Source organism: Pyrus communis, chromosome 6, assembly GCF_963583255.1.
Source record: "Pyrus communis chromosome 6, drPyrComm1.1, whole genome shotgun sequence".
Taxonomy (NCBI): domain Eukaryota; kingdom Viridiplantae; phylum Streptophyta; class Magnoliopsida; order Rosales; family Rosaceae; genus Pyrus; species Pyrus communis.
Genome location: NC_084808.1, coordinates 1490260 through 1509001, shown reverse-complemented (window position 1 = coordinate 1509001; position 18742 = coordinate 1490260). Strand labels below are relative to the sequence as shown.

General features: G+C 38.4%; 1 protein-coding gene across 1 annotated transcript; it reads left to right on the top strand.

Annotated features, from left to right (window-relative positions):
- Positions 1-1945: 1945 nt before the first annotated feature.
- LOC137737310 (uncharacterized) lies at positions 1946-14682 on the top strand. The gene is made up of 8 exons (XM_068476753.1): positions 1946-2222; positions 2378-2499; positions 10799-10881; positions 11167-11796; positions 11855-11870; positions 12143-12473; positions 13701-13842; positions 14244-14682. Exons 1-8 carry the CDS (start codon positions 1946-1948, stop codon positions 14680-14682), a joined length of 2040 nt encoding a protein of 679 aa, XP_068332854.1.
- The last annotated feature ends 4060 nt before the right edge of the window (positions 14683-18742 follow it).

Here is an 18742-nt window from a genome sequence, read left to right as displayed (position 1 = left end):
AAGTTATTTACTTTGTTTTTGTGTTTTGTAGGATTTTTCAAGCAAAGAAAAGAAAAATAGCACAAGTGGAATTTTAAGTATCATATTCGTCAAAACTAGCTGTGCAAGTCAGCTGACTTTGGAAGAAAGTTGCGGAGAGCTCAGAATGAATTAGAGAATAAGCCTTATATGCTTAGAAAGCTACGAATGTCTATTTTCTGAAGCATTTTGTGGATTGTTAATATCATTTTTCTAGAAGAAGTTATGGCCATTTTAACACTGAAAGGTTCCCAAGAGGCTGAGCAGTTTGTAACTGACAAGAAAGCATTGAAAGGAATAAATCCAATAAAATTAGCAGCCAAAACTGATGTAGCCAAGAACAAGCCAGCTAACACCTATTCAAATATCAGAGGAAATGGAAAATTAAGTGGGAGTAATGGGCATAAAGGCTGCCCAAAGAGTTACAATTGTTTTAGCATTTCCTCTCACTTATTGTCATCACTAAATGGCTGTTAGTGGGGTAAGTTATGGAGAAAAAACTATGGCAGCAGAAAAGAAGAAAAGGGCTGTAGGTTGCAGTGGCAAAGAGTGGAAGAAAAGGTGGAAAAAAAGATAGAAAAAAAGGAAGGAAAGGAAGGGTTTAGTAGTTAGGGGCTGTTTTGAAGCCCTAAATATGATTGCAAGTTTGTTATGACATTTCGTTTGAATTACTTTTATGAATGGATAAAAATTGGTTCACTACTTGTCTCATTGATGAATTCTTTATGTGTTTTCTACGGATGCATACTTAGTAAGCATATCTAGGATTCTAATGCTATGAATATGTGTGTGCCTGCCCTTGTTGAATGAGGACCCACATATGTTCTAGAGTAGTACTTGTTAATTGCGATTAACATGTGAATCAATTTCTAGGATACGTAAGACAACGCTAGTACTTACGATGCCTTGTGATGACTCAAACTCTTTTCGTTCTTAATGATTTCTACTTGTTAAATCTATGAACACACCATTCTAGATTGCATGTTAGGGACTAAGTTAAGTTGAAAACGTCATTCTCTTAACATACTACATAAGAAAGAGTAATAGGTTGAGTTGTAACATTGAGCCAACTTGAGCATCTTCATCCGAAAATGAAAGGAATTTGAATGAAACATAACATGTTTGCATGATTATTTGGTGGTGGATAGCAATTCCCCTTACTCGTTTTTCTTAATTTGCGAACTACTTAAAATTTGTTTTTGTCCTGTTTTTGTTCGATTTAATTTAAATAGAAAATCAACTCCAAAAATCCCAAAAAATTTGTGTGATGTAGCTCTGTGTGTCTAGTGTCTTCATATAAAATTTCGTAGACTTTAGATAAGCGTAAGTCGGTCTAATAATTATTTTTCGGTGGTCGGTCAGTAGGGACCACAACATAGTTTTTGTGACATTATAAGTAGTTAGATAAAACAATCTTTTGCGGGAAAAACCCTTATTTTCATATGCTACAATTGACAAATCTTAGTGTTAATGAGGAAAATCAACATGACATTTGTGTGCTACTTTGTGGTGTGCTTTTAATCCTATCAAATTTTTGGCGCTGTTGCCGAGGATTATTATTTCTAATTTCTTATTTTTCTCTTGTTTTCTTTTCTTGTCTAATTAGTGTTTTTGTTTTTGTTTTTATTTCAGGTACTCTTTGTAGTATATGCGTACTCGAAGGTTCAAGAGCATTGATCTAGCTTCCTATGATCTTGAGGTTGAACAAACACTTCAAAAGCTTTGAGGAACAATCAAGCAGAAGCGTGCATCGGTGTCTTTACCATCATCTTCTCCACCACATTTGAGTTCGGAAGAGGAGGAAGAACCACAAGAAGGCATGGCTGATAACCGTACTTTGAGGGAGTTGGCAATGCCTAATATGGATCAATAACCACTGTGCATCACATATCCAAATGCAGAAGGAGGATTTGAGCTTAAGTCCGGCATGATTCACTACTTGCCTAAGTTCCATGACTTCTCAACAGAGGATGCCAACAAGCATCTCATGGAGTTTCATGTGGTATGCTCAGGAATGAGACCAGCCAATGTGGATGAGGAGCAAGTCAAGTTGAGGGCATTCCCATTTACATTAGAAGATAAGGCAAAGGAGTGGCTTTACAATTTACCTCCGGGATCAATGAACACATGGAACCAGGTGAAGCAAGCATTCTTGGAGCAATATTTTCCGGCCACAAAAGTTTCAAGCATAAGGAAAGACATATGTGCAATCCGACAACATGGAGAACCCTTTGGAGATTACTATAAGAGATTCACACATTTGGTTGCATCTTGTCTTAATCATCAATTTCAGAGCATCTTTTAATACAGTAGTTTTATGAAGGATTGTGTGGTACTAATCGTGTAATGCTTGATGCAGCAAGTGCAGGAGCATTCATGGACAAGACACCAACAAATGCTAAGGCATTATTAAAGAACATTGCTGGCAACACACGACAATTTGGAGGGAGAGATGAGCTACCTCTTAAGAAAGTTAACGAGGTAAGTGCTAACTCTAGTATTGAATTACAATTAGCTAACTTGACTAATCTTGTGCAACAAGTTATGGTGGCTCCAAAATAGGAGTGCGATGTATGTTCAATGATGGGACATGCCACTGATATGTGCCTGATACGAGAATTATACGCACACAAATTAAACCCTCTTTTTGACAATTGTAGTATAAGTATAAGTAGGGATCGTTCTGGACCGGGGATTAGGAGGGATTGTTAATCACTTGGATTTGACTCAAAAACGTAAAAACACAATATAAAACACTATACTAGACTCAAAGAATGCAAAACTAAACTTTAAAACACTAAGACAAACCAAAAGACTCAAAACAACACAAACACACTCAAATCTGCCTAAAAACCACTTTCTGGGCAGATTTGAGCACAAACACAAATTTGGACGAAATTAAGTTGTAACTTGACTCAAGACTCTTAAAAACACAAACTAAATGTATTTCTAACTAAATTGAACAATAAAGTAAAGGGGGATTGAGTTTTGGACGAAATTAAACTAAATGAACAAATTGTAATTAAAGCAGAATGTAAATATGAATATGATGAAAGTATGGATGAATGCTAGCTAAGGGGTTCATCTCCACACATGTTACACTTGCATAATAAAAAGATTTCCAATTGCATTTCAATAAACCATGAATTCTCAATGCTCCAAGTTAATTAGATCCGCTTAAATTAACTTTCAGATTTCCCTAGATTCATTGGATTGAATGGAATACGCATTACAACCAAATTATTCCTAATCAAAGTCCCTAACTATGGAATACGCATGATAGAGACATTCAACAAAGATCATTAAGTTCAACGGAAATCATAAGTGTTGACGAGGCATTCGTTACTATGGAATACGCATGAAACTTATGCCACGAATTCGTTTAACGCGATTGTTTATAAGCAACCTCCACTACTTGTGAATATAAGTTCGTAACTATTAGGTGAAACTCACTTATATTCTAGCGTCATATTCATGCATGAAAATTAAGCGTGCACTCTCAATAAACATACATAAATAAGTTATCAATCAAACAGTTAAACAAATTGAATCCACAACTTATGAAACGCAATTAGAAGTAATCAAATCAAAATGCAAGAATAAACATATATTTCGAATCCCCCCCCCAGCCAAGGGGGGTTTAGTTCCTCATGATTACAAAACAAAGAGAATTGGATTTAAACATTGAATTCAAAGGAAAAGAAACACCTAAACATTCCAACAACTCAAACTTGAATTGTATGAACGTTTAGGCCCGCTTCTCTTCCTCTTTGTTGTAGCACAAGGTCTAAGGTGAGTTTTGGGGATTATGGATGATGTAGAATGGAGTGGGGTGGTAGGATAGGGGGTGGTGAATGGCTGAATTTCTGGTGGTGTTTGGATTAGTAAGGAACTCACGGCACAAGTTGGTGTGTATGGATGATTTTCTGAAATGGAAGAGTGAATGAATGCCTCCTTTGTGGCTGCAATGGATGCTTATTTATAGGTGAAAAGGAGGGAACATGATAGCTAGGAGGTTGGTGGAAATCTGGAATGGTGATGGGAGATGCATGTGGCTGATTTATGCATGTGATTAAAGGGTGGGAGTGCATGTGCTTTGACAGAAATGAAAGGGAATGCACGGCATGGGATGTTTGGTGCTGGAAATGAATGTGAAAGCATGTGCAATGAATATGTGGCTGCATGTGGATTTAAAGGGGTGTGAATGATTATGGGATGCTGGAAATCTGGAGGGGGAGCCACGGCAATGGTTGGGTATTTTCTGCAATGGTTGCAATGATGAAATGGATGGGAGTGCATGTGGCTTGGGTGCATGTGGAGTGCTGGAACAAAGATGGAAGCACGGCACAAAGTGTGGAGTGAATGATTGAATGTGCATGTGCACGGTTTTTAAGCATAGATTCACACAAAACATAAGTAAACACACAAAAAGCACTTAAACATACTAAACATGGCAGAATGTAAATAACAAAGAGAAGAGTTTAGGGACGCAAATCTGGTTATGGAGTGTAAATTCCATCTTCTCCTTGTTAATTGCATTGAGGCTTTGATCTTGGTGATTCCACAGGCTTAATCTTGAACTGGTTTCCTCCTATCGTTGATTTTCCTTTGTGCTACTCTTGAACTGGGCAGCAGGATTCTTTTGGTCTCCCCCGAAGGTCTGAGCTAACCCCTTTTATCTGTTTCTTTGTTCAATCTTTCCAATTCATATTGAAGAGGGTTAGAGGATAGCTCAGCATATGCAGTTGTTGCTTGTCTCCTCATGCTTCAATGTATCATTTTCACTTGCCTTACTTGCTCCCCTTTGCAGAAGTGGTCCCTTCTCTGGAAGTGTATCAACCGTTGAAGATGACTACTCGAGAGCAACGCTAGGTAAGCAACCAGGAATAGATTCCAGGCAGTCGGATCCAGATCGGAAGACTGACTCCAAGTGCCGGCTGATTGCTTCTTTTACTTTGCCATGCGAGTAAGAACAAGAACAAAGAAAAAGACAGGGAAAGAGCATGATATGAGATACTTTTGCTTTTGACCTTGATGATATGAGATACCTTTGCTTTTGAAGAAGCGGTGAATGAATCAGCACATGCTTCAATCTACCGTTTCCTCCTGGGTCATCTGTACTCCAGGCATCTGGTATCATCTTTGGGGAAGAAGAAAAAATTGAGTATTTCGAAAGGCTTTGCTGGGAGTGCGCCCTCAGAGGTGAGGAAGAGTTGGGCATTTTCTTCAGGTCTGCCTTGCCATAAAAGATGAAGGTCGACATATATAGGGATTTCCCAAATAGCAAGTGGTGGTACTGTTCTTTTACCCTTGTCGACAAATGTTTTGATCCCGCAAATCCGGCTTTTTTGAAATAGTGACGACTCTTCGATCTTTGAATACGCCTCTTTGATTTCTGAACGACGCCTCTTCGATTTCTGAACGAGCGCCTCTTTTGACAAAGTTGCACGCGTTTTCTAAAAAGCAGAGAAAGCGTTGCCGAACTTTGCGCTTGTCGGCTAAAGATGTGTAGTTGCGATGATGGCCTCCACGTGTTTTCAACTTTGTCAGAGAACTTTTGACAAAGTTGAACGCGTTTTCTGAAAAGCCGAGAGATCGTCGCCGAACTTTGCGCAGGAAAATCCGGCTCTTTGAATCGGTGGTCGTGTTGCCTTGGCTTTTTATAGAGGTATCGATCACCCCAACATACACACTCTGAAGACTACCCATTTGTGAAAATCTCTCCGGCCCTTTGAAATTTTACTCCATCCAACCCTTATCTTTGAACACATTTGAAAAATGACTAACCCATCGAACCTTTGCTTAGATTTGAGTCTCAGCAGCGATCCGGTTGCGCCCCGTCAAGGTAATGTATGGCGCCCTTCTTTCTTATCATCTAATGGTCCTCTTTCAGGTGAAGAATCCATGATGACGGATGCAACAACAGCTACAATAGTAGCTAGGAACCTCCTCACTCCTAAGGATAGTAGGCTGCTTTCAGGACGGTCCGATGAGTTGGTCGTTCAAGAGTCCCTCGCTCTCAGTGTTCAGTGTGCAGGCTCTGTGTCCAACATGGGCCAACGCCTACTTGCTCGCTCCCGCCAGGTTGAATCCTTGATGGCAGAGGTGGAATATCTCAAGCAAGAGATCAAGCAGCTGAAGTATGAGAATAGAAGTTTGCATGTGCTTGCAAACAACTATTCGACGGGCATGAAGAGGAAGCTTGATGAGCTGCAAGAATCCAATGGTCGCCTTCAAAGTGACCGTCAAAGGCTTGCGGCTTTCTTCCAGAGGCACATTTTTTCTGGGTCATCTAGCGTTCCACCAAGTATTGTGGCCTCGAATGATCTAGCTCCGATGCCTCCTGCTTCGATGCCTCCCGCTTCTATGCCTCCTGCTCCGATGCCTCGTAGTGGGGCTTCACGTAAACAACCTTTGTGAAGGCTACATCTGCTTTATTTTATTTTATTTTATTTTATTTTTTTATTTTTTTATTTTTTTTTTTTTACTGAACAAACGGCATGGAATTTATCTTTGAATGGAAGGTGATACTTGAAATGATCCGGTAATAGTTTAAATTCAAGATTGGGTGCCTGAATCATCAACAACATGTTAGTATAAAAGAAAATTGAAATTGGAGGAGGTGGCTTACTTATGTGATCCAATAAGAACTCAAGAATAAACACCCCTTCTTTGAACGTTTCAGGGACTTTGCACTTGGTCAGATTTGATGTGAGGATTGGTCCTTGTCTTGTGTCATAAAATTCAACTTCTTTGGGGTTGTTTATCTCAAGAACGTCATCTTTGATGAATTCATGAAATTCCCTACTTTGCACCTTTGGAAGGGCTTCCAAGATGTCTTCTTCACTTTCTTCTTCCTTGGAATTCATGAACCTGTAAGAAATAGGGACATTAGGTGGAATGGGGTTAGAACTAATTAAATTTGGAACAACCTTACTTGAATTGGACGAATTAGGGTCTTGAGGTGGCTACGGCAAAGGTGTTTCCACCCTTTCCGTGGGTTGGGTGTATTCTTCTTCCTTGTGATTTGATTTTGATGGTTGAGGGTCCGTTCCAACCTCCTTGTCACTTCTCAACATGATTTCCTTGGCAGTTTCAAATTCTCCCTTCGGATTTGCAATGGTTGAACTAGGGAGTTCGCCTTGGTCTCGAAACTGTCCTACGAACTCCGCGATCTGTCCAATTTGCTTTTCCAAGTGGTCCAACCTTTTGTCTTGATTTTGGCTCTCTTTGTTTTGAGTTTGGACTCCCTGCGTCAAAGTAGTAAGTAATTGAAAATCTTATCATTATCACTTGAATTACCTACATTGTTTTGGGCAGGTTGTGGTGGCTGCATAGGCGTTGAATAGAACTCCTCATATGGCGGCCAATATCCTCCTTGTTGAGCCTCCTTGACTTTATTTTGTGAGACCTGCACCAAACAAATTAATTCATTAAGCTTTTGATTATAATCTATTGATGAACTTGAGTTTGGTTAGGCATATTGAATATGAGGTTGTGGTGGCTGCATAGGTCTTGAATAGAACTCCTCATATGGCTGAAAATATCCTTCTTGTTGAACATGTTGAGGTTCCCACCACATAGAGTTTGAATGATCACTCCAATCCGAATTGTAAGTATTGGAAAACCCATCATTCCTTGATTGAAGATCAAATGTACCAACGCTTTGCATTTGGGACCTTTCCATGAGCTGTGACAAAAGAGAAGCATTATCAAGTGCCATGTTGTGCTTCTCTAGTACTTGAATTCAACAAACAAAACACAAATCAAAAACTAAAACTAAAATACATAACTGAAACTAACAATCCAAAGGATTAGCAAAGTTGCTAATCCCCGGCAACGGCGCCAAAATTTGATGCGAGAATTATACGCACACAAATTAAACCCTCTTTTTGACAATTGTAGTATAAGTATAAGTAGGGATCGTTCTGGACCGGGGATTAGGAGGGATTGTTAATCACTTGGATTTGACTCAAAAACGTAAAAACACAATATAAAACACTATACTAGACTCAAAGAATGCAAAACTAAACTTTAAAACACTAAGACAAACCAAAAGACTCAAAACAACACAAACACACTCAAATCTGCCTAAAAACCACTTTCTGGGCAGATTTGAGCACAAACACAAATTTGGACGAAATTAAGTTGTAACTTGACTCAAGACTCTTAAAAACACAAACTAAATGTATTTCTAACTAAATTGAACAATAAAGTAAAGGGGGATTGAGTTTTGGACGAAATTAAACTAAATGAACAAATTGTAATTAAAGCAGAATGTAAATATGAATATGATGAAAGTATGGATGAATGCTAGCTAAGGGGTTCATCTCCACACATGTTACACTTGCATAATAAAAAGATTTCCAATTGCATTTCAATAAACCATGAATTCTCAATGCTCCAAGTTAATTAGATCCGCTTAAATTAACTTTCAGATTTCCCTAGATTCATTGGATTGAATGGAATACGCATTACAACCAAATTATTCCTAATCAAAGTCCCTAACTATGGAATACGCATGATAGAGACATTCAACAAAGATCATTAAGTTCAACGGAAATCATAAGTGTTGACGAGGCATTCGTTACTATGGAATACGCATGAAACTTATGCCACGAATTCGTTTAACGCGATTGTTTATAAGCAACCTCCACTACTTGTGAATATAAGTTCGTAACTATTAGGTGAAACTCACTTATATTCTAGCGTCATATTCATGCATGAAAATTAAGCGTGCACTCTCAATAAACATACATAAATAAGTTATCAATCAAACAGTTAAACAAATTGAATCCACAACTTATGAAACGCAATTAGAAGTAATCAAATCAAAATGCAAGAATAAACATATATTTCGAATCCCCCCCTAGCCAAGGGGGGTTTAGTTCCTCATGATTACAAAACAAAGAGAATTGGATTTAAACATTGAATTCAAAGGAAAAGAAACACCTAAACATTCCAACAACTCAAACTTGAATTGTATGAACGTTTAGGCCCGCTTCTCTTCCTCTTTGTTGTAGCACAAGGTCTAAGGTGAGTTTTGGGGATTATGGATGATGTAGAATGGAGTGGGGTGGTAGGATAGGGGGTGGTGAATGGCTGAATTTCTGGTGGTGTTTGGATTAGTAAGGAACTCACGGCACAAGTTGGTGTGTATGGATGATTTTCTGAAATGGAAGAGTGAATGAATGCCTCCTTTGTGGCTGCAATGGATGCTTATTTATAGGTGAAAAGGAGGGAACATGATAGCTAGGAGGTTGGTTGAAATCTGGAATGGTGATGGGAGATGCATGTGGCTGATTTATGCATGTGATTAAAGGGTGGGAGTGCATGTGCTTTGACAGAAATGAAAGGGAATGCACGGCATGGGATGTTTGGTGCTGGAAATGAATGTGAAAGCATGTGCAATGAATATGTGGCTGCATGTGGATTTAAAGGGGTGTGAATGATTATGGGATGCTGGAAATCTGGAGGGGGAGCCACGGCAATGGTTGGGTATTTTCTGCAATGGTTGCAATGATGAAATGGATGGGAGTGCATGTGGCTTGGGTGCATGTGGAGTGCTGGAACAAAGATGGAAGCACGGCACAAAGTGTGGAGTGAATGATTGAATGTGCATGTGCACGGTTTTTGGGAGAAAGGTGGATGAATGTGCATGTGAATTAGGTTGTGAAAGCATGTGCAATGACAGCTAGGATGAATGCATGTGGAGTGGCTGTAATGATGAAATGGAATGCTGGAAAGGTAGGGAACTCACGGCAAGGATGATTTCTGGTGGTGAATGGGTGTATGTTTGAATGGTGCATGTGGGTGAATGTGTGGCTGCATGGTTGAATGATTAAAGGGTGTGGAAGATGGCTGGAAAGTGTATGAATGGTGGAAGAAAGGTGGAAGGTTGCAGCAAAGGCTTAAGTGTTTGTGAAAGATGGCAGATTGTATGGATGAATGATTAGGGTCTTGTAAGGGTGGAAATGCATGTGGAGTGCATGATTGTTTATGATGATGTGCACGGCAAGGTTGGAGAAATGATTATGGATGCATGTGTTGAATGATTTCTTGGTGAGGGATGTGGAGTGGCTGGAATGATGAAAGAATAAAGGGTGTCTGTGGGTTAATTAATGAATGAAATGCATGTGCAATGACAATGTGTTAGAATGGATGTGTGTTATGCATGGCATGATTGGGATTAGGAAAGGTTTAAATGTCCTAAAACTAAAGGGAACAAGGTTCCAACACTTTGGTCTTTAATTAGGTCTTCAGTTTCGTCCAACACTTTGGCTCCAAGCATAAGTTATCCATCCTTAGCCCAAAAGTGCTCCAAAAGTCTCCAAAATGCATCTTTTTGCTCCTTTAGCCCTTTGGACCTACAAACACACGAAAATAGCTTAAAGTACTAAAATTACTAAGTACTAGCAACATAAATGCAAGAAAACAAGCAAACTAAGGCGCATAAATATGCTCCTATCAGTGCCCTTCTTTAATAGATCAAGGTGGTCTTGAGTAAGCTAATGCGTTAGGAGGGTTTCAGGGGCAACAAAGACAAAAGTATGATCCATACTCCAACAACTATAACGTGGGGTGGCTCGATCATCCACACTTAAACTGGAACAATCAAGACAACAGACAACAATCTGTTCCCAACAACTATAACCGTCCACCTGGCTTCTTTCAAGCAAGACTGCAGACACAATTTTAGCCTCAACAACAACAAGCTCCAAGTAAGTCTCTTGAGGATTTAATTGCTTCTTTAGCTAACTCTACTCAATCTCATCAATAGATAACAGACAAAGTAATTGAAAACCTTAAGTGCCAAATGAGTCAGTTAGCAAGTTTGATGAGGCAACAACATCAACCAGGAAGGTTGCCTAGCCAAACCGTGGTGAATCCAAATGCGGATCAGATGAATGTTGTGACTTTAAGGAGTGGAAAAGAAGTTTTTGAGCAGCCAAGGATGCAAAAGAGGACTAGAAAAGATACAAATGAGCAAGGGGAACAACAAACCAAAAATCTTGAGCAAGATGAGGCTTCAACAAAAACTTAAAAGTCTCCTAAAGATACAGAATTGAACAAAAAGGATTCTGATAAGGTAAGTAAAGAAGTTCAAAATTCATTTAACTCATGTGTCCCTATTCCTTTTCCTCGTAGGTTTATGAAGTCAAAGAAAGAGAAAACTGATAAGGAAATCTTGGATACTTTCCGAAAAGTCCAAGTGAACTTACCTCTTTTAGATGCCATAAAACAAGTGCCCAAGTATGCAAAGTTCCTTAAAGAGCTTTGTACAAACAAGAGGAGATTCAATGATCAAGAAACTGTGGCATTAAGCGAGGAAGTATCAGCTGTTTTGCAGAGAAAGCTACCACCGAAGTTGAAGGATGCTGGTAGCTTTACCATTCCATGTGTAATTGGAGGGAAAGAGTTTGAGAGAGCATTGTGTGATTTGGGGGCATCCATCAATCTAATGCCATATTCAGTGTATGAATCACTAAACCTTGGAGACTTGAAGGAAACAAAGGTAGTAATCCAGTTTGCAGACCGTTCAAATAGATATCCCAAAGGCCTATTGGAAGATGTACTTGTGCAAGTGAATGAGCTTATTTTTCCCGCTGACTTTTTTGTTCTTGAGATGGAACATGACCATATGCCTACTGCACTTCCTCTTATATTGGGAAGACCATTCCTTAGAATGGCACGTACGAAGATTGATGTCTACGATGGTACTTTAACCATGGAAATTGATGGAGAAAGCGTCAAGTTCAAAATCTTCAATGCTATGAGGTACCCTAGTGATTTTGAATCTTGTTTGTCTATTGATGCATTTGACTATTTTGTGCAGGATTGTTTTAATGAAGGTGTGGGACAAGACAATTTTGAGAAGGCATTAGTGCATAGCATTACACATGGAAAACTTAATTATTCCGAACACATTGAATAATTGATCCAGATAGTGGTAGCCCTTGAGTCTCTTTCACCAATTCGTGGTAAGTTTTCTTCCTATTTTATTTCTCTTCTTACTTCTAACAAAAAAATTCTTACTTCTGTGATTCAGGCACCCAAATTGGAGCTTAAACCGATTCCTGAACATTTGAAGTATGCATTTTTGGGAGAGGATGAAACATTATAGGTCATCATATCGTCACAACTCACAGCAGAAGAGGGGGAAAAACTGATTCGGGTACTGAAGAATCACAAAACTGCCATAGCTTGGAGCATTGCAGATATTAAAGGTATAAATCCAGCTATATGTATGCATAAGATTCTGCTGGAGGAAGGTGCAAAACCTACAAGGGAAGCTCAATGCCGTTTGAACCCATTCATGATGGAGGTCGTCAAGAAAGAGGTTATCAAGCTTCTTGATGTTGGCATCATATATCCTATCTCAGACAGCAAGTGGGTGAGCCCTGTTCAAGTAGTTCCGAAGCGATCCGGAGTCGCAGTTGTTAAGAATGAAGCTAGTGAGCTAATGCCTACACGTGTGCAAAATAGTTAGAGAGTCTGTACAAACTATCAGAAGATAAACAACACCACACGCAAGGATCACTTTCCAGTTCCATTCACTGATCAAATGTTAGAACGGTTAGCTGGTCATTCTCATTAAAGCTTTCTTGATGGATATTCTGGATATAATTGGATTGCAGTTGCTCCGGAGGATCAAGAAAAGACAACTTTCACATGTCCATTTGGCACATTTGCATATCGGAGGATGCCGTTTAGACTTTGCAACGCCCCCACCACATTTCAAAGGTGTATGGTAAGTATCTTTTCTAATATGGTTGAGAAAATAATTGAAGTGGTCATGGATGATTTTTCAGTTTATGGTGATTCTTTTGATACATGTCTACATAATCTGTCCCTAGTTTTAAAACGTTGTCAAGAAATTAATCTGGTCTTAAATTGGGAAAAATGTCATTTCATGGTTTTGCATGGATTAGTTCTAGGGCATATCATATCTGAAAATGGAATTGAAGTTGATAAATCTAAACTAGAACTTGTTAGTTTTTTACCCCTCCCTACCACTGTCAGGGAGATTCGTTCTTTTCTAGGACATGCAGGTTTCTACCATAGGTTTATGAAGGACTTCTCAATGATTTCTAGACCCTTGTGCTGTTTGCTTCAAAAGGATGTAACATTTGATATGAATGAAGAGTGTGTGGTAGCATTCAACAAACTTAAGGAGTTGTTATCCACGGCTCCTGTGATCATGCCACCAGATTGGAGTTTACCTTTTGAGTTAATGTACGATGCTTCAAACTATGATGTCGGTGCAGTTCTAGGATAGCGTGTCAACAAAGTGCCACATGTCATCTATTATGCATTACGAACACTCAATGATGCACAGTTGAATTATTCAACAACAGAGAAGGAGCTTCTAGTTGTTGTATTTGCTTTAGAAAAATTTAGATCTTATCTGATTCGAACTAAAGTTATTGTGTTTTCTAACCATGCAGCTTTGAAGTATTTACTCACAAAAAAAGATGCAAAACCGCGACTCATTCGATGGATACTTCTGCTTCAAGAGTTTGACTTGGAGATCAAGGATAAGAAAGGGAGTGAGAATGTTGTAACAAATCATCTTAGCAGACTTGTGCACTGAAACACAGAGGAAGATTTCATCCCTTTACGTGAGAGTTTTCCAGATGAGCAATTGTTTTCATTAAAGGTTATTGACCCTTGGTATGTAGATATTACCAATTACAAGGTCACCAAAAAGATTTCGAATGATTTTACATGTGCTCAAAAAGATAAACTTGTCAAAACCGCCAAATACTACGAGTGGGATGATCCTTATTTGTGGAAATATTGCCCTGATCAATTGATTAGAAGGTGCGTCCCTGAACCTGAGTTTAAATCTATTCTAACTTTTTGTCATTCTTATGCTTGTGGCGGCCATTTTGGGGCAACGAGGACAACCCTTAAGGTGTTAGAGAGTGGTTTTTATTGGCCTAGTTTGTTTAAGGATGCGTACGAGTTTTGTGCAACATTTGATCGTTGTCAACGAACAGGTAACTTGGGCCCAAGAAATCAAATGCCACAAACCCCTATTTTGATTGTTGAGATCTTTGATTGTGGGGCATTGATTTCATGGGACCTTTTCCATCTTCAAATGGTTTTCTTTACATTTTATTGGCTGTGGATTATGTTTCTAAATGGGTGGAAGCGAAAGCCACCAAAACTAATGATTCAAAAGTTGTTTCAGATTTTATTAAGACTAACATCTTTGCAAGATTTGGGACACCTAGAGCAATCATTAGCGATGGAGGGAGTCACTTTTGCAATAGAACATTTGAAGCGTTGCTTAGGAAGTACAATGTCACACATAAGGTGTCTACACCTTATCATCCGCAAACTAGTGGTCAAGCAGAAGTATCGAACCGTGAGGTGAAGCAAATTTTGGAGAAAACTGTGAGTCCTAGTAGGAAGGATTGGAGCATGCGCTTGAACAATGCATTGTGGGCATATAGGATTGCTTATAAGACTCTTATTGGAATGTCCCCATTTCGGTTAGTTTATGAGAAACCATGTCGTCTTCCAGTAGAATTAGAACACAAAGCTTATTGGGCGATCAAAGCCTACAACATGGACATGAGTGTTGTCGGACAGCAGAGGAAGCTTCAATTGAATGAGTTAGATGAAATCCGGAATGATGTATACGAGTCTAGTTGAATATAAAAGGAGAAATCAAAGGCATTTCATGACAAGATGATATCAAGGAAGAGCTTTGCCATTGGACAGAAAGTTCTTCTATTTAATTCTCGACTTCGGTTATTTCCAGGTAAGCTTCGTTCTCGATGGGTTGGTTTGTTTGTTATAACTAATATTTTTCCTCATGGTGCAGTGGAAATCCAAAGTGCAAAGACCAGAAACGTGTTCAAAGTGAATGGACATAGACTCAAACCATATTACAAGTCTTTTGTGGAGCATGATGTGGAGGTTGTACCCCTCCAAGAACCAGCTTCCCTTAAATGATTACTCTTGGTACCGTCTGGCTGCGGACGTAAAAACAAGCGCTTATTGGGAGGCAACCCAATATTTCTATCATTGTCTTTTTATGTCATTTTCAATTTTTCGTTTGTTTTTTCTGAGTTTTCTTGTGTGCTAAACTGAATTATTTCTTTTCTTTGTAGGAATATTTGGTTATGTCCAACCTTGGAGTTTATTGCAGAATTGAAGTTTGGGGGTCATCATTTGATTTTACTGCAAATTGGGGAAGTTTTCAGTCCAAATGCTTTATTTTGTTTCTTACGATTTTATTTTATTTTTATTTTATGCATTATTGTGTTTTCTGACATTGGGGACAATGTCCAGTTTAAGTTTGGGGGTAAGGATTGAAAAAATGACCAAATTGAAAATTTTCGTCCCTTTGACTAAGAATTGGTTTCATTTGTTTCCTTGTTGTTGTTTTTTGTTTTCTTAATTAGTTTTGTTGACTCTAAAAAATAAAAAATAAAAACCCAAAAAAAAAAAAAGAGAGAATTCTGAAAATGAAAAAAATCCAAAAATAGTCTTATTTTCTTTATTGTTTTGAATTAGATTTTTGTTAGTTTCCAGACCCAATGATGTAATTGGATTGAATTTGAACCATGGTGATCAAGAACTTATTAAGCATGTATTGTGTGAAATTCCTTATTCTCTTGTTAGTTTTGTACATGTTTAATCATCTTTGAAAAACCAAAAGCACATAGCCTTGTTGACGTGAAACCAAAGCATGATTTAAAGCTTTGTATGTGAACATAGTGACCATATACAACCTATGTGAGTTTTTTAGCCTATTGAAAGTGTGCGCATTTTTCATACACTCCTATTCTTTCATGTGTGATGAACTTATATGACTTACATCGCTAGAACTTGCGTAATGATCTTTCGAAATGTTTGTCATTGATTGCATGAACTTGAAAAGGATAGAGGCATTAGGTTTATCACCATGGCCCAAATAAGCATGTTTCCTAAAGAAAAATGATATCATTAGATTGCCAATTTGAGCTGTATATGTTGAGCCTTTTATTTCTTATCACCATATATGTCTACCCTTATACCTTAAACATTTTTCCTTACCCTTTCCAAGCTAGTTAGTGAGCAATGTGAGATTGTCTTATGAGAAATGTTTGTGAAGTACTTTGAAGGAGTTTGGCAAAAGAATAAGTGTAGGGGTATTTCATGTTTATATTTAGTTATGTGCGAAAATTGGTTCCAAAAAAAAAAAAAAAAAAAAAAAAAAAATTGTATAGAAAGAAAGGTCTTTAAGTTTCAGTTTAGGGGTGTGATTGGAGGTATTAGTAGAGTGGTTGGAGAGCTTGAGTTCGTATAAATCTCAACAAGAGAATTGCTTGCAATGTAGCTTGGAACTTGGGTTTACCTATCCTTTCATTTCTATAACTGTCTCCCTAAGCCTCATTATATCCAATAAAAGTCCTCTTGATTTTAGTTTTGCAATTATGATTGTGGAGATGTGATCTTTATGCAAGCTTATGGTAGATCTTTCACATTTGATTCTTTGAGCAAAACACGTTAAACTAAACAAATGTGTGATAGAGTGTATGACTCGTGAGAAGGTCACTAGTTTGCATGTGGTGTTTTAAAACCAAACTTGAAATTGCATTAGCATGGCTATTACACACACTACACTTCAAGGATGATTAAAAGGTCGCTATTAACATTTGAATAAGGAAGATGAGCTTGGATTAGCTTGTTTGATGCTAGCTAAGGTCTTGATGATTTGTTTTCTTGAATGAAATTCTATGAGGGTCACATAGTGGGGACCTAATGTTTTTCATTTTGCTACTTTTTGATGTTTTCTTTGTTTTGCTCGAGGACTAGCAAAAGCTAAGTGTGGGGGTATTTGATAAGCTTATATTTATATATATTTTATATCCAATTCACTTGTCTTTTCTTAGTTAGTTCCTTACATTTTTGAGTTATTTACTTTGTTTTTGTGTTTTGTAGGATTTGTCAAGCTGGAATTTTAAGTAACAAATTCGTCAAAACTGCCTGTGCAGGTCAGCTGACTTTGGAAACAAGTTGCGGACAATTCAGAATGAATTATAGAATGAGCCTTGTATGCTTGGAAAGCTACGGATGTCTATTTTCTAAAGCATTTCGCGGATTGTTAATATCATTTTTCTAGAAGAAGTTATGGCCGTTTTAACACTAAAAGGTTCCCAAGAGGCTGAGCAGTTTGTATCTGACAAGAAAGCATTGAAAGCAATAAATCCAATAAAACTAGCAGCCAAAACTGATGTAGCCAAGAACAAGCCAGCTGACACCTATTCAAATATCAGAGGAAATGGAAAATTAAGTGGGAGTAATGGGCATAAAGGCTGCCCAAAGAGTTACAATTGTTTTAGCATTTCCTCTCACTTATTGTCATCACTAAATGGCTGTTAGTGGGGTGAGTTATGGAGAAAAAACTGTGGCAGCAGAAAAGAAGAAAAGGGCTGCAGGTTGCAGCGGCAAAGAGTGGAAAAAAAGGTGGAAATAAAGATAGAAAAAAAGGAAGGAAATGAAGGAGGAAATCTTGGCATTGTCTTCTTTCGGTTTTATCTTCTCAAACTCATGCCTTTCTTTTGGTTTAATTTGAGAATTATGTGTCACTAGTTTTTAGTAGTTAGGGGCTGTTTTGAAGCCCCGAATATGATTGCAAGTTTCTTATGACATTTCGTTTGAATTACTTTTATGAATGGATGAAAATTGGTTCACTACTTGTCTCATTGATGAATTCTTTATGTGTTTTCTATGGATGCATACTTAGTAAGCATATCTAGGATTCTAATGCTATGAATATATGTGTGCCTGCCCTTGGCGAATGAGGACCGACATATGTTCTAGAGTAGTACTTGTTAATTGCGATTAACATGTGAATCAATTTCTTGGATAAGTAAGACAACGCTAGTACTTACGATGCCTTGTGATGACTCAAACTCTTTTTGTTCTTAATGATTTCTACTTGTTAAATCTATGAACACACCATTCTAGATTGCATGTTAGGGATTAAGTTAAGTTGAAAATGCCATTCTCTTAACATACTACATAAGAAAGAGTAATAGGTTGAGTTCTAACATTGAGCCAACTTGAGCATCTTCATCCGAAAATGAAAGGAATTTGAATGAAACATAACATGTTTGCATGATTATTTGGTGGTGGATAGCAATTCTCCTAACTTGTTTTTCTTAATTTGCGAACTACTTAAAATCTGTTTTTGTCCTGTTTTTGTTCGATTTAATTTAAATAGAAAATCAACTCCAAAAATCCCAAAAATTTGTGTGAGTGTAGCTCTGTGTGTCTAGTGTCTTCATATAAAATTTTGTAGACTTTAGATGTAGTATCCCACATCGCCCGTGAGGGCGTGGTCTTTGGGCCTTATATATCCATTGCCAACCTTAAGTTTCAGTGAGGCCTTTTGTGGACTCCCTGAGGGGAGAGCAGGCGCTGGCTACGGCTGAGTACCGGTCCGCAGAAACAAAACCGTGCGGTAGCTCTGTCTTCGGGCAGGGAATGCCAAAGCGGACAATATCACTGGAGCTTGAGGGTTGGGATGTGACAATTTGGTATCAGAGCCAGACTCACGGTCGTGGTGTGCCGACGAGGACGTCGGGCTCCCTAAGGGGGGTGGATTGTAGTATCCCACATCGCCCGTGAGGGCGTGGTCTTTGGGCCTTATATATCCATTGCCAACCTTAAGTTTCAGTGAGGCCTTTTGTGGACTCCCTGAGGGGAGAGCAGGCGCTGG